This window comes from Pleurodeles waltl, chromosome 7 (assembly GCF_031143425.1).
Source record: "Pleurodeles waltl isolate 20211129_DDA chromosome 7, aPleWal1.hap1.20221129, whole genome shotgun sequence".
NCBI lineage: Eukaryota > Metazoa > Chordata > Amphibia > Caudata > Salamandridae > Pleurodeles > Pleurodeles waltl.
Genome location: NC_090446.1, coordinates 597,578,936 through 597,595,440, shown reverse-complemented (window position 1 = coordinate 597,595,440; position 16,505 = coordinate 597,578,936). Strand labels below are relative to the sequence as shown.

General features: G+C 46.4%; 1 protein-coding gene across 5 annotated transcripts in view; it reads right to left on the bottom strand.

Moving 5' to 3' along the window:
* Window positions 1–16,505, bottom strand: part of RGS14 (regulator of G protein signaling 14) — a 161,801-nt gene that overhangs the window by 13,587 nt on the left and 131,709 nt on the right. For 4 of the 5 annotated variants that reach the window (XM_069244481.1, XM_069244485.1, XM_069244484.1 and 1 more), the window contains 3 exons: window positions 7,347–7,423; window positions 6,837–6,963; window positions 5,953–6,034 (listed from right to left, as the gene is read on the bottom strand). In XM_069244481.1, the coding sequence (XP_069100582.1) occupies window positions 5,953–6,034; window positions 6,837–6,963; window positions 7,347–7,423 (286 nt within the window). The remainder of the gene's footprint in view (window positions 1–5,952; window positions 6,035–6,836; window positions 6,964–7,346; window positions 7,424–16,505) is intronic. The other variant, XM_069244482.1, reaches the window with a different exon arrangement.

Sequence of the window (16,505 nt, the reverse complement as noted above, 5' to 3'; positions counted from 1 at the left end):
TCTCATTTGCAGCGGGCCACACCCCGCTAACAAATGAGGGAACACCCTCTAATGATAGCACTGGTACTAGACGTGCACCAGTGCTATCTGTATTACCGAAGGGACCTCACAAGTGCCTGTGCCCTCTTCTGTAATATCAAAGTGTCCCGGGGGTGCACGAGACCTTAGATCACGTCATTCTTCCTGAAAGGGAAAAACATAGGGAGATGTTGAGAAACTACTTTAACAAAAGATTCCACTCTTGCCTTACAGACTTTAGCCAACAGATGCATATTGGACGTCTGTGGTCATCCTCTTGTACTACAACTTTTAGAGTATCACAGTGCACCTTTCTGTTCCCATCAGTATACAACGTCTATTTGAGTCTTGAGCTTTGGTGATGAGAGCCACATGAGATGCATTTTAAAATGCATGTAAATGATACCCAGATTTAAATACACCTGCAGAAGTACCCTGGTAACAGGACAAAAACTTCCAAATGCCTTAACAATGTCTAATCAAGGGATAAAAGAAATAATTAAGTGTCACTGCAACCAATAGCTGAGAATAGGGATGACTGGCTCTGCACCTGAATTGAATCTGACTGAATGACTTTCGTGACTAGGAATGCTGCAAACAAGATCTTAGTAAGTAAAGGGCCTCGTGCAGGTCTCATCTCTGTTCCTCATATCGCTGTGGTGGTAAAGGGTAGGAACTTTCTATGCTTCAGAAAGACATCCCACTCCATCAAGCTCTATACGGATTTGAAAGTGTGATCCCTGTGGTAGCACACCTAGATTATTAGAATGTTTTCTACTCTGGGAGACTTGAACTTGCTTCCAGTTGTTTTGTCTCTCAGGAACACCTGGCCACTAACCTTCACGTCTCTGTTCCTGGACTTCCTTTCAGGGATGACCCAATGGTTTGTTTGTTTCCTTCTCCCCTAGACAAAGGGTACATCTACGGTTGTGGGGTCCATGCTGGGTGGCATGGAATGACATCAGTTACAGCAAAGCTGGCATAAGCTACCAGTGCCCACTGCTCACTGCAGCATGGGAGTACCAGGCATAATTCTGGTAGCATCAATAAGTTCAGTGGAGATGTTTGGGTTCATTGTACCTCATTGCGGTACCCGCAGACAGAGCTTCCTTACTGTCATGGAAGGCTTCTTTTATTTATGTGTCCAGGCCTATGGGGTTTCAGCATTTCTTGCAGTGGTTGGTGGGGGTGGTCAGGTTGGGAATGAACCATCTGCAGTATGTGACCATACCTAGGAAGCTCCTTATCTCTAAGACGTTCTTGAGAGACAGTAGCTGCTTTGACATCTTACACTTTCCTCCAGTCAGAGGATACTTCTCCAGAGATCAAGAGGTAGCCAAGAAGGTTGATGCACTCTTTCAGGAACTCACACTTGCCTCTGTGCAGGGTCAAACCACTGTCTTTGATTCTGGTCTCAATGACCCTCAGGCAATGGTTGTGTTCTTCTATGGTCGTTGCAGTAGCATGTTGTTGCTCACAATGAGCACCAACAAAACAAGAGTCCAGCTACGATCTCCCAAATGCACTGTTGGAACACTTCAGCTGCACTAGTGAGCCCAAAGTTGAGGAATCAGTAATGTTTAAGTCCCACATGCATCTGATCTCTTCTTCCGTGTCAGTGAACTTGCATGTGCTGGCAAGCCCAGGGAGGTGAGTGTAGAAAATGTCAATGGTTTCTTTTTGGCCTTGCTCGGTTTGGCACAATATGAAGAGTTCATACGTTGTATCCACCTGGGAACTGAGCTGACCAATATTTGCTTTAAGCGCTGCATCATAGTCATTAGCTCTGCCTGTGTAAGATAGGCTGATAAACAGTCTGTGGACTTCATCTCCTGCGAAGTAGAGGAGGGTACGTTTCATAGTAGCATTCGTTTCTTTCATTGAAGAAAGATACATTTCAAATTTTGCAATCAAAACCTGGCAAGAAGCAGCAGTGGAGTAGGGAGCAGACATCTTGTCAACTGCAACTGCTGTTGCAGTTCTACACAGCATGACATTGGGCTGCGGGGTTTGTGAGGTAATCTCCCAGAGTCTAAGATCACAATCAAGATGTGGCAACTCTTGTGGTTCGTGGGTAATTAGCAGCTTCTTGGCTGTGCTGAGACTAAAGTGTGGTGTCCTGCACAGCCACTAGTGGGCGACAGTGTGAGGATCTAATTTGTTGCTTGCAAACCTTTGCATGTGCATCTAGCATGCAACATTGTAGCCCTTAGTAGACTCACTGTTGTCCATGTCAGCATGCTGGCACTGCTGTTGAGATGCCCATGCTAACGCTGGAGCAAACACAGGATTGGGGCACCTGCATATGCTGCTGAACATCCTGAGTCACCTTTGGGAAAATGAAGTGCTATCGGGGTGAGGTGTGTGACATGGGTGCAGTTAGGGGGCCCACCTCATTGCCAGATTGTTATGTATTCAACCAGTGCAGGGCAGCATGCAAACAGGAAAGTACACAGAGGTATGTTGGCTTAACGTGTCCAGTGCGTGACTTAAGCATTCATTGCCACAGCTAAGATGTAACTGTTTTAAGTTTAGGAGAAAAGCTTTCACTGTGTTGAGCACCACCTGAGTATAAAAAATACTAGGACTACCAAAGAGGTTGGTGTACCTCTCTGCATGTAGGAAACAGGCTCTATTTTTGCCTGCTTGCTGTTGTACTTGCAGTATCTCCAATGAGTAGCTCATGAGCTACTAGTAGCTCTCGAGCTACCCATAAGTAGCTCTCCTCTATGCAGCCCAGCCTACAAAAACAGAAAAGTGCGTATTTAAAACAAACATGTCTGACGTGGTCTGTATTACAATTCTAACAATATTTGAAGCTCTGGATGATTTTTATTGAACATATGTAGCTTTTACTACAGAAAAGGTTGGAGACTCCTGTGTAGTGTAGTGGATCCTATTTGGTCTTATTGACAATCAGGAGTTTGCTTAGCCTTCTGGCGTGCAGACCTGTGCCCCCGTCAACCATTGACTTTTAACCTACTTAGCCTGCTCTGTTTTAGCACATTTATTTATTTATTTATTCCAAGATGGCTGCTATGTTTATAGTTAGGAAGATGTTTTGATTTCACGTTATCAGTGCCACTCTGTGAAAGCATCACTATCAGCATCAAAGACAAGTGATATACGTAGGTATTCACAGGATGACCCATTCCCACTTGTGTGACAGGAACATAATGTATTTTTGGAGAGAATTGTTTATATAATTTCCGCCCCAAGCATGCCTTTGTATTTATTGCTTGGGAACATACCTGTGTCAGGGGTCCTTCAAGATCTGTATAAATACATCTCATGTAGACAAGGTTATTGGAGGGATTCCTACCAGATGCCATCAACGCTATTTATGCTACACGCCGCCTTGATGCAGACCCAGCATTCGTGTCCCCATGGAGTCTGATCTAGAGACCTCATTCCAAGGTTACGAGGCTCAGGTGGCTCTTCTCATGGACATGGTAGTGGCAGATTAGGTTTATCACACCTATCTCTCTTTAGGTTAGAGATTAGGTTCTCCATGCTAGGGCTCTAGGGATATTTTATGTTCAATGTTAGTGCAATATGGTGGGGGTCTTTATATTCAGGACTCTCATCTTTACCATTCTACTTCTTGCATCATTCATTATCCTAATCATTGCAGCTCATGCATTTTACAGTAGATTGCAGTCTTGTTAATAAAACCTATTGAAAATGTTACAGCATCTCCTTCATTGCCCATGTTGCACTCTAGAGTCAATGTGATGGCTGCCAGAAATTACCTTTTACTGTTTGGGTTTTTGGTGAGGTACTGCTTGTGAGCCAGGAGGGTTGGGTTGACATTTGCGACTTGTTGTAGGATTGGCTTAGTCGTCCACAAACAAAAGTGCTGTCATCCCTAAACCAGCAGGAGCGAGAGTCCAACTACGATAGTAGATTCATATGCAAGGCTTCTTGAGAGTATTGTACGACAGGATTCATATGTTGATTCATAACCTTTATGTGGGGAGCTGGGGAACATTTTTTGATGGCTAGCATGCTACACCATTGGAGAGTGTGTGGTTTCAGTGTTGCATGTGGTATAATCCATTGTGGGAGCATTTTAATTGCATGTGTGTCATCATGGCGATGCTCTTATCTTGTCTTGGGGCGCAGCGTCCAGCACTGCGTGAGAGAGATAGACACACAAATTATAATTATCTTTAGGATGAAAACAAATATGCAGCTTAATGGCATTAACCTAGCCAAAAGGACAATAGGGTGGTATATTTGTTTAAATGCAACAAAAGTGGGTGCAATCATTGAAGGCCCGATAATCCATATGCAAAATGCACATGACAGAGAAGCTTTCAAAATCGTAAATTTATGCAAAATGGGCAAGAACAGGGGATGGTGACGTGAGCAGGAGCCATGACATCAAGCTTGGCAACTGGAGATGAAACTAAACAATATTTAAAGGTCTAATATTTCACCTAGTCCAGCTAAGCCAAAAGATGCCACAATTAGAGCAGTGGTTGGTGCCCCAAGCTCCTTTCAAGATTTTTGTGCTCTCTGTTACAAGATGGAGAATGTGCTGGGAAGAGGAAACTAATTAGCCTCAGGAGGTGGGCCAGGGAAGAAAGGGGAGGAACAGGAGGGCTGCTGTGAGGATGTTTTGACCCACATTAGTTGTGACCAATGTTGCTGCCCAATGTTCCTCAAACTGACTTACTTGCCCACGAAATGTCCCACAATTGGTGTGAGAACCCCCCCACCCCACCTGCTTCTCTTCTGAAGTCATGTTTGAGTCATCTTAATTCTGACTAATGTAATAAATGGGCGATTGTGGTACAGATTGCACAGGTTTTCAGTGGTTAACAGAAACGCTGTTGGAAAAGACCACCCCGCCCCACTATCTTGTGAAGTAGTCATATCTATATTCAGTTCTGAGCAAAGTTTTTGGGTATATTTTGCCCTAAAAGTTACCAGTCTTTCTTAACTCCGGCCATGGGAACAATCCTTGGCAAACCCAGCCAAGGGGTTTGCCAATGGCAAGGAGATATCACGCTTATTTTTTAAAACGTTTACAGGTATGGTATATGAACTTTACCAATTATACCTAGAGAGGATGACTTGACATCTCTGTCAGTGTTCCATTCCAGATAACCAGTCAGAGGAGAAGCAGCCATCTTGAGAATGGTGGAGCATAGAAAGATCACAGTACAAGGGACACTGCAACTGATTCCTAAACCAGAGCCCGATTCATCTCGATGAGGGTACATGCAAGGTAACCTGCTACACATGGTTGTGTTTTATTTCATGATGTAGGCGTTCTTAGTCCTTTCACTGCACTTTCTGCTTTCACTTTTTAACAGCTTTGTGTGGGTTCATAAAATAGTGTTAGTGGCATTAAAGCATGCTGTGTAGTTTGATCAAGGATAGTAAGGGAGCTGTTGATAGACACGTGTCTCTGGGTCCCACAAAACTGAAATCCGCTCTGGAATTTTATGGGGGAGCAGTGGAGCGTATTGGGTTTAAGAGTGAATCACATGGGGGGCTCCGTAACCCTGCAAGACTGTTGGAAGGTCGTAGTCCTTCCTCAGGTAGAGCTGTCAAGTACATTCTTGCCAGGAGAATATATTTTTCCGTTTGACGGCCTTTGCTTTATTAATCATGCGTTTGAGGTGTTTTAGACCAATTGGTTCAACTGAAGTGCACACAGCAACACCCAGAAAGCATTAGGCTCTCCACTGAGAGCTCAGGACTGGAAACATTGTTTCCTGCTGACATGGCGCAGATCTGGCAACACCGCCTACAAGTGTTAGAAGGGACTCATGGAGTGGGGTATAACTAACAGTGCTGCGGTGGGCTTCAGGTAATGATCACTGTGCCTTTATAGGCAAAGGGCAGCAGGGCTCTTGGTTCACACCTGGTTGAAACGGAATGATACTGACGGAGAATTATCAATAAAACATTTGTACTCACCCGAGACCATTGCTAACACCAGCCTTTGTCCAGCTACAGCGGTCACCGGTCTGTCCAGATCAAGCGCATTTGATTCCCCGCTCTAGGAAAAAAGACATCAATGGCTGCTCTTGTAGGGAGAAGGTGGCACAGGGGACAGGAGTGCAAGGAGAACGCTGGGATGCAATGGGTATTGTTGGTAAACAATACATTAGACAAACTAATCTGTGCTAACTAAACACAACAAGCCATAAAAATACCAGGATCATCTGAAACAGGTGATCGGCCTTGGAAGTGCTACGGTGCCAGACAAATAATATAAGAGCACCACCACAAATACTAACATGGAAACCTGGCATGATGTAAAAAGAAGGGAAAAGATGCTGTAGAGATGAAACACAGCCTGACACCCAACAGATGCTCCTAGGCCTGTTGGTTTGACAGATGAACCACAGGAAGTAAGGAATTTAGTGAAATAGATACAGGCTGAAGGGATTGGGGTATGGAGAAAGAAGGCAAACACCATAAAGGAGCAGTTCGGGTGGTGGGGCGGTAAAATTTGAGATTATGGTGATGTAAATACTGACCCAGGGATGGTCCCACCAGCCAAAGCATCACGTCACGCAACCTTCTGATTGTGTGCAGAAGTGTCTCTAACCAATCGCAGCCACAACTGCTGGAGTCACCAGGACGGGGGTGCAGAGCTGCATGCTGGAGCTACATGGGGTGACTTTACTAGGCCAGAGGGGCACCTACTTGATGCACTATCCAGGCAATGACAGTCTACATGACCACAGGCACATGAAAAGGATCCTACACAGTGCAGCAGCGCCTGCTGGAAAGGGCAGTGAATGGCCTTACTATGCATGCTACCACTTGCTAGATGCACCAGGAGCAGATCTTACCAGGCGCAGCACCACTTGCTGTAGGCTCACTCCGTACTTCTCGGCTATTGGCTGCAGTGCTTCACGAACAGTCTTGGCAGATTTAGCAGAGATTCGAACGATTTTCTTGATGATGGGAATTTCTAGCCTAATGAAAAATCCAGAAAGAGAAATGTATAAGTAACAGCGTTCTGTGTGTTCAGCCCTCAAGTGAGAGAAGCACAAAGGGGGCTAGGCCTAACCCAGCCCTTGAAAACAACCTGGAAGAGAAACAGCAGGTTCAGGCCTTACAGCTGCAGACCAAACCCTTTGAGGTACCACACTGAAGGCAGCCTCCCAAACCCAGAGCAGGCCGAACCTTGCGTGGGACCAACCCATCACTGAACCAGTGCGGCACAGCTCTACCACGGTCGCTGAAACTCAACCATATGCATGGCTCACTGCACGACCAGCCTTCAGCTTAGCCACCACCCTAGTCAGCACAGCCCCCTCACCTGCCCCCCTCTCTGCTGGAACCAGCAAAAGACTCACTCAAAGCTGATCCTGTTCTCCAGCATCACTTCCTGATCAGTAAGAACCGTGCTGTCCTGGTCCAGAACCAGAGTCTTCTAGAAGAAAAGAAAAAAAACACTTCTGACTCAAGGAGATTGAATGTATGAATCAGCGTCAGCAGGCAGCACAGAACTGTAATGAGTGAGGGGGGTAAGAAAAGGAAATTCGAGAGAAACAGAAGGGGTGTGAGACCAAGATGGTGCCATGGCGAGAGGTGGAGTTTGGGAGGGAGATGGGCGGGCACAACTATGTGAGAACATATCTAGAAGGGGCGGAGGTCAGACAGTGCTTAATTTGTAAATAAAGAGGTGCCGGTGCCCAAAGCCCTCCTCTTAAACACGCGGCTGCTGCAATTAAATGTGTGAACACGGAATACTGAGGCGCAGTAATACTGAAGCCATCTCGGGCCTCTTCAATCGATATAAAGCCACTCCCTGCCCCTTCAGCTCACTCCTACAGCTTTCTGCTTTCTCCCTTGTGACGCTCTTTCGTTTTTCTCTTCCTCTGTCTTCCCCATATGTGTCTTTTGCTCGCAGCAAATGCTTGAGGCAGAAGACTAAGCCCCGGCCCTCAAAAATAAGTTCCGGTGCTCAGCACCGGAAACAACAAGCACAAATAAAGCACTGAGGTCAGAAGAGCCTGAAGAAGAGTGGCAATGAGGCGGAGCGGGTAAAGAGGAAGATAGGGAGGGAAAATCGCTGGTGACGGAGAGACAGAGCGAAAGCACCGGGAAATAGAGTGAGAAGGGGAAGAACGAAAAGAGAGAGGAAGGAGAGGGCGGTGATCGCTAGGGGTAGGACTACGTGAGAGATGTGCTACAGGGAGTAAAAGGTGTCAGGAGAGAAAAGAAAGGTGGACGGAGAGTATGGTTGCTAAGGGGTTGGGAGACAAGCCATAGAAACCAGAGTAACTGAACCCCATCTCCGTCTGAGCTGCCAAGATGTTTTTTTTTTCTATTTATTTTCTTTGGATTTTTGACTATTGGTGAAAGCAGCGTCCTTATTAACCAGTCAACATTCTAAAACGCTGTGCAGATGTGTGTGTGTGTGTTATGCAGGTGGGTTCCAGTCGCTAAAACTGTCCGGCAGCCGACGACATAGTGATGGTGGGATCCAGGGCAGCTCTAAAGCGGTTAGAAACGCCTTACTTCCCTACTGTGGCCAGGGGGATGGGGTGCCTGTGCCAGGGCATGGGTTGTGCCAGCTGTGGCAGTGTTCTTCGTTTATCTGCGCTGAGAGACAACATTCGGCATGTTAGAGCTATGTATGGTTCAACTGGAATTTATGCGCACGGGGAAGCAGTTGTCATGTCCTGCCTCTGAGTTACAAAACTGTCAGACTGCACCAACATTTTTGTGATTTGTTTTTAATTCTCACAAATAGGGAAGCATAAGAATTGCAAAATTAGGAAGATATGGATTTCCTCGTATAAATAATTTAATTCAGTTGATTTTATTATTCCATGTATTTATAATTAAGTGCAATGTTACAGTTTCTAAAAATAATAAAAGTATCTGAATCCCAACCAACATAGGACGTTGAAATGAATGCGTGGGACACAAACAGCAATATCATTTCATAACAAGGCGTTGCGTAAAACAACAACAAAGCACGCCTTTGTGCCCACAGCTGTACAGGAGCCTAAAAGATATGTTCGCCACCCAGGGCGCAGGAGGGCACCCGGTGTGCCAGCTTCAGCAGGGGTGGCAGCGGACGAATCACAGCAGTTTTTATGACTTCTCTTAATTGTGAAACTAGACTCCTCACTCACAAAACAGAAGCAGAAACTAATAAATAACAAAAATAAACAAATGTGGGAAAAGAACCAACAAAGGTTACAGGGAGAGAGGAATGAAAATCACAACAAAAATGTGGGAGGCAAATGAAGTGAGAGAGCTAAAAAGGGAGGAAACTAAAAAACAAAGAAAGGAAAGAAAGAAGACAGATAAGGGATCAAAGAGGGAAGAAGATTTCAAGGATCGAAAATGGAAAGAAGGAAAGAAAAATGGAAAAACGTAACTTTCTTTGGTTATACCATGGGTACTCACAAACTTTTTCTCGGGGGCCAAAATTGCAGTATGGTTTGCGGCCGAGGGCCGCACTGAAGTGACAGCGGGGGCGGGGCTTAGAGGGGGAAAAAAACCACCCCACCCCCTTTTTCAAAACAATGCCCCTACCCCAGTAAAACACACAGCGCGCACACATACAGCGCCATCTGCTCTCACCCCTGCCCCAGTAACACACACAGCGCGCACACATACAGCGCCATCTGCTCTCACCCCTACCCCAGTAACACACACAGCGCGCACACACACAGCGCCATCTGCTCTCACCCCTACCCCAGTAACACACACAGCGCCATCTGCTCTCACCCCTACCCCAGTAACACACACTGCACCATCTGCACACAGCGCCATCTGCTCTCACTCCTACCCCAGTAACACACACTGCGCCATCTGCACACAGCGCCATCTGCTCTCACCCCTACCCCAGTAACACACACTGCGCCATCTGCACACAGCGCCATCTGCACACAGCGCCATCTGCACACAGCGTCATCTGCTCCCACCCCTACCCCAGTAACACACACAGCGCCATCTGCTCTCACCCCTACCCCAGTAGCACACACAGCGCCATCTGCTCTCACCCCTACCCCAGTAACACACACAGCGCCATCTGCTCTCACCCCTACCCCAGTAACACACACTGCGCCATCTGCACACAGCGCCATCTGCTCTCACCCCACCCCAGTAACACACACACACAGCGCACACACACAGCGCCATCTGCTCTCACCCCTACCCCAGTAACACACACAGCGCGCACACACACAGCGCCATCTGTTCTCACCCCTACCCCAGTAACACACACAGCGCGCACACATACAGCGCCATCTGCTCTCACCCCTACCCCAGTAACACACACAGCGCGCGCACACACAGCGCCATCTGCTCTCACCCCTACCCCAGTAACACACACACACAGCGCACACACACAGCGCAATCTGCTCTCACGCCTACCCCAGTAACACACACTACATTAAAAACAAATAAATAAATAACCAAAGAGCCTTACCTGACTCAAAGCACTGTAAAGATGCCACAAATGTGGAACAGCAGGCAGGCAGGCGGGCAGCAGACGTGGAGCCGGTGACAGGAAGCAGACGACCAAAGCCCCATAAAAGTTAGCTGCAAGCGCTGACTTTTATGGGGCTTTGGCTTCCAGGATCGTCAGGGCAACGCCATAAACAATGGCCGCCGTATGTAAACATAGAGGAGGGCCGCGGGAGCATGCTCCCGCGGCCCTCTTCTATGTTTACATACTGCTGCCATTATGATGTGGCGTTTGGTGTGCGTCTCGCGGGCCGCCAAGCTAGGTCCGTGGGGCCGCTGGCGGCCCGCGGGCCGTACTTTGAGTACCGTTGGGTTATACAATTCATGGGGACCTTTTAAAAAGAGTCTGGATCACACGCTTTGCTCACCGCTCAGTGGGAGTCATATAGTTCAAAGTGGGAGGTATTTTAATTTTCTGCCTACTACCTTGTTGACACAGAGTAATACCTCGTTTTCGCTCTGCATAAAAATCAATTTCTTTCTTTTTAATACACAGCCATCAACCAATAAACCTGACCATTAACAAGCCCTCAGAATTCCAACAGGACACTATGGGCCTGATTACAACTTTGGAGGACGGTGTTAAACCGTCCCAAAAGTGACGGATATACCACCAGCCGTATTACGAGTTCCATACGATATAATGGACTCGTAATACGGTAGGTGGTATGTCCGCCACTTTTGGGACGGTTTAACACCGTCCTCCAAAGTTGTAATCAGGCCCTATCTGTGTCCAAAGAGTGCCATCTAGTGGACAATAGTGTGTATTGTGGCTAGCAAAATCCTAAAATTTTTCACTCCAGAGAGTCACATTTTATTGTATTGAACTGTGTTGTATTGGCATTTTGATCGCGTTCTAGCCCTGACGAGGCGTTTACATGTCATGATGGCGACTCCAGTGGCCCAGCAAGGTTGCCACAGGCCAACTACGCGCAAAGAAAATGAGCCCACTCTCCCTTGTTTTTGCCGGGGCGGTTCCTCAATGAGGGCGAAGGAGCATCGCTTCCCCCCCTCCACCCCATTCCCCCACACCCTTCCGCCAGCAGCGACACCTGCTAAACCTTTACAAGGAAACGATAACAAACAGAGTTTGTTAACGCATGTGTGTTTGGCCGGTCGTCTCGGGCCAGCCAAACACACATGCGAAGTGGGCTCTCTCCAGCCCAGCAACAGAATTGCCAGGCTGGAGAGAGCCTGCACAGGCGCCAAGTCTGCCTGTTAGCATCCTGGCTGGGTGCTCCCAGCCAATCCTGACGCTGCTTTGAGCAGTGGCAGGATTGGGGGCAGGGCAGGCTGGGAGACTGTGGCTGCCTCCAACCAACAGAGGAACGGGATGCGGCGCTCGGTGCTGAGTTACGTAAAGGTGAGTTTATTTTTTTTTTTAAATGTAGTAATATTTTATCCCCCCCTCCACCACCCCATGCTCCCATTTCCCCGCCCGCGCCACCTCACCTCGCCCCTTTTGACACCTCTGAGCCGCACCTGTTGTTTGGTAGTAACAAGCATTGACAAAGTAAACGAGTCCCACCTTTGGGACCAACTGACTTTTCCAAAGCTTTCTTTACAATGCTGAACAGCATTGGTAAGAAGCAATGCTTTTTGCCAGTGCTGTTTAGTACCGGCGTAAAAGATATGCCTATAAGAATGAGGCAGACACCATTCTCTTTTATTTTTTCTTGACCAATCTAAAATGACAGGCAGTACATAGATCAGTCAATAAAGAAAGACATTGCAAGTAAGCCAAAGTAGTTATGTTGTGGGCTGCAAACAACATTCTGCCTAGTGATCCAAATAATTACTTTAGAAAATATATGGGTAACAGCAGTTTCTCCTGGGGGGGGGGGGAGGGAGCGTCGCAGCCACACCTGCTGCGAGCTGCAGTAAATACGACGAATAAAAAGGCAATTAAATCATTTCATTTCCATTTTATTTTTCACATAGCATGCAGCAGCTGTCAGCCAGGAGAAATAAGGGGTGTGTCCTCTTTTGAACAGAGGACTACAGCAGTGCAGGCCAGACACTACAAAGTGCGCATGTGAGTTTGTTCCGCAGCTCTCCACCCGGCTGCCTTAGACAACTGGGTGTAGACCAAGCACAGGCCCAAAGGGCCTGAAAGAGAGTCTGTCCGGCATGATCCATCCAATCCTGGTGCTGCTCTCAAGCTGGTTAACAGCATGAGAGCAGCACCAGGATTGCTTAAGGAAGTTTCCTCTTCCACTGGTGCCAGATGGAGATTGGGAAGGACACAGAGGATGACGCAGCCCAGGTAAGTACAATTATTTTATTTTTAATTTTAATATAACGCATGCTTGTGTTTTTATTGTGCATGCTTGTGTTTGTGTACTGTTTTCACTTTTTGTTTATGCAGTGGGGCACTTCGCTTGCCCCACCACTGTGACATATTACCGGCGGTTGCTGTATATAGGGCAATGGAGCAGGGGGGGAGAGGAGAAGCAACAGGGAGTGGAAGGGAGGGAAGCGCACAACAGAGACAGCAATACAAGGTGGTGGGTTAGAAGCACACGAAAGAGACAGCAAAACTGAGAGTGAGGGAGCTTCAGGGAAGGGAAGTAAATGAGAGAGAGCAAACAGAGCAAGCAAGCGGAAGGATATTTTGGAGGCAGGGAGAGAAACATAAGAAACACATGCATTCTGATGGAGTGCATATCCCAAAAAAAAGTTGTTTCTTAAAAGTGAGCAATGGAAGAGTACAAGTCAGTCGGACTGGATTGTTCTTATTGAAGCAGGGTCAAAACTGATTTTCATAATGCTGGATCCAATCTGAGGAGGCATGGTGGGCAAAAGGACAATGGGTTGGAATGCTAACCCGAGCATTTGTCAGTGCTTAAGCAAATTGCAAGCCTTCCTCCCATCATCTTTTGTGTGCTTGAAGGATACAAGGCAGCCCTTCAAAAGAATGGTAAAGAGGCTACGCTCCAGGGGAGGGACAAACAAGATGGACAAGGAAAGTTATCAAATGTGTAGCAAGCAAATAAGAGTAACAATAAAGTAAAAAAATGGTAAGCAATGGGCGGGCTGCAAACCCCTGTAAGCTTTTGATAACTCACAGTAAGTATTTTGCAACCAGATAGCTTGCAGTGTCTGGTAGGCTCAAACCTAGAACAAAAAAGAGCATAGTGCAGCTTTGTGCTTTCACTGGACCCATGATATATTAACAAAGGAATAACTTGATTTACCCAGACCTTCCATCTTGAGTAGTAGACAAAATTCACATGCTAATAATCGTGTAACTAACATGATTTTCAGTTCTGTACATTCTTGATTAGTAGACAAACAAAGAAAATCATGTTTCTGTAGAAAATATAATTGTCAATATTTTGCAAAAAAAGTACTTGTTTTTTTGGTATACATGTGAAATACAATGCCCACAGTCTCCTAAGGTAAGAAACAACACGAGGAAACCACCAAGGGCCTCATTATGAGTATGGCGGGCAGCGGAGATTGCCTGCCAAACTCTTTGTGTCGAAGACCCCTACTCCGGTCTTCCTCCCTATTACGAGTTTCCTGCTGGGCCAGCGGGCGGAAACAGCATTTCCGGCCACTGGCCCAGTGGGAAACTCACCACAATATTGATGGCGACTTGTAATCGAGCTGGTGGCAATGTAGCAGTGCGTCGGGTGCAACAACACCGTGGTGCTTTTCACTGCCTGTAAATCAGGCAGTGAAAAGCGCGACGGGCTGTCCATGGGGGACCCTGCACTGCCCATGCCAAGTGCATGGGCAAGGCAGGGGCCCCCATGTGGCCCCTGGCACCCTGTCTCCTCCAGCCTTTGCATGGCAGTGGAACCAATATGCAAAAGCTGGCGGACACAGGAGTCGTAATCTCCAGGGCAGCGCTGTTTGCAGAGCTGCCCTGGCGGATTAAGACCACCTGCACTGCCAGGCCGTTGACCATGGCACTGCCGGCCGTCCGACCATGGCGCTTTCGCCACGGTCATGATATAGAGGTCAGACTGCCACTTTGGCAGCCGTCCGACCGCTACACTCATAATGAGGGCCCAAGTCTGGTCAGAATATTTATATCATCACCTCATAACTTTCACTACTCTACTGACATGTGTGACATTGTTAGGGCTTCCTTCATAAGAGGTACAACAGATTTCCCTTCGGGATACTACCGAAAATGCACGTCATGAAAAAAGCAGCTTGCTGGCAGTACTGCCAGCTATTGCCTTGGGTCTTGAATTTGCGACACAACTATCATATCGGTTGAGAACCATGACAAGGAAACAGTTTTATTTAATGGCATTGCAGGATAAATCTGCAGTCTCTGTCTCTGAGTGGCCAATCTCTTCCCGCAGCTTATATTGAAAAATAAGATGCTAAAGAACAAAGTACTGACAAAGCCAATAGGTCTAATCTATGTTGTGGCTGCTGTTGCAGCATGGCTTAAACACGTTGACAAGGCCGCCGCAACAGTTTGTAGATGTGCATGTTTGACATGCATATGCATGCCTACAAAAGGAGACAAGTATTTTGATATTTTTTTACTGATCCAAGATAGATCAGTAAATAAAAAAATAAGAGTACCTCACATGCAATGTTTTAAAATTAGCATGAAAAAGCTTTTAAAAATGAAAGGGTGATCAGGTTGGGGGAGTAGGTTGGAGAGAATGGGGTGAAGCAACACACAGTTGGGGGAGAAACTACATGAGGGAGACAAGGGGGCAAGGGAAGGAACAAGACAGATGAAAGAGCACTGTGGAGTACAGGAGGGAGAGAATATGGACAAAAAAGAGCAACACAAGTGCAGGTGGGAGAAGAGAAGCACATGGGTGAGAGACAGAAATGTGAATGGGGAAGCATACGAGTGAAGCAGCAGGAAAACACAAGCACTCTCACGCCATGCTTAAACAAAAAGAAAAAAGTAATTCCTTAAAAATGAGCAGTGGAAGCATAGCACCCAACTAGTCAAAGAAATGGTAGAGAGGCTATGCTCAGTAGAAGGGACAAACCGACTGACAAGCTGTGACATGAAAAGCAATCGATAAAGAAGCAGTTAAAGGAGGGTGATTGTAAAGCCAACCAATGGTAAGCAACACGTGGGCTGCAAGTCCATGAGCCCACAGTGCCTTTGGCAACCAGATAGCTTGTGCTCTCTGATAGGCTCAACCTAAAAAATACCCTAATTGGAGTGAAGTAGACCCCTAACATTCATAGACGCTTGGTACCACTGAACCTTCTCCAAAACTAATACCATGGCTATGGGTTACTAGAAAATTCCAGGAGAAGGGCTGGTTTGGAAATAATCAAATGTAATGGTCCACTCAAGGTGCAGAAAGGTTTGAAAGACCTAAATGACTTTAAATTCTATGTCATGGAGACACATCTAAACAAATGAATTGGTTTAAGGCTTGTAAATAACTGTTTTTCTTCTTGAGTGGGAGATTAGCTCCTTGGACCAGTAGGGGCACAGTATAAAGAGGTACATCCACTGCTCTCTCGTTTTTTGCATGAGCAACTGTGCAACACAAAAACATAAACACCAACTACAGTTTACTCAAGCTAATGAAATATATGCCTACTGTCTGTATCAAATATAAGCAACGAAGCCCTTTCATAAACTTTTAGTTTACCTTTATACGGTACCCAGGGAACTAATTGATCCCTGTTGCAGTCAATCTTGCTGATAAGATTACACAGACATTGTAAGTATTGTTTAGTAAGATCTGCAAGAGTGTGGGCCCTGATGAGTTTGTGAGATCTTAAAACTGTAAAAAACAATATAGCATTCAACCACAATTACAGGGTAGAGTGCACTTGGGCAGTATCTGTTTTTACTTATGTGCCTGGTGCTTCACATGTAATCAAAATTATGCTGTAGGAAGAACTGTACATCTTGTTATAATCTCTTGCTTACCACAATTTCTGGATTTGTCCACCACCCTTTGGTCTGATATCTTGTTTCTGTGACTTGTACCCCAGGTTGTACAGCGTACAGCTGAACACACACCTTTTTTAAGAACATTACATCACAACAAAGTCCACCCTCACTCTCAGAACCC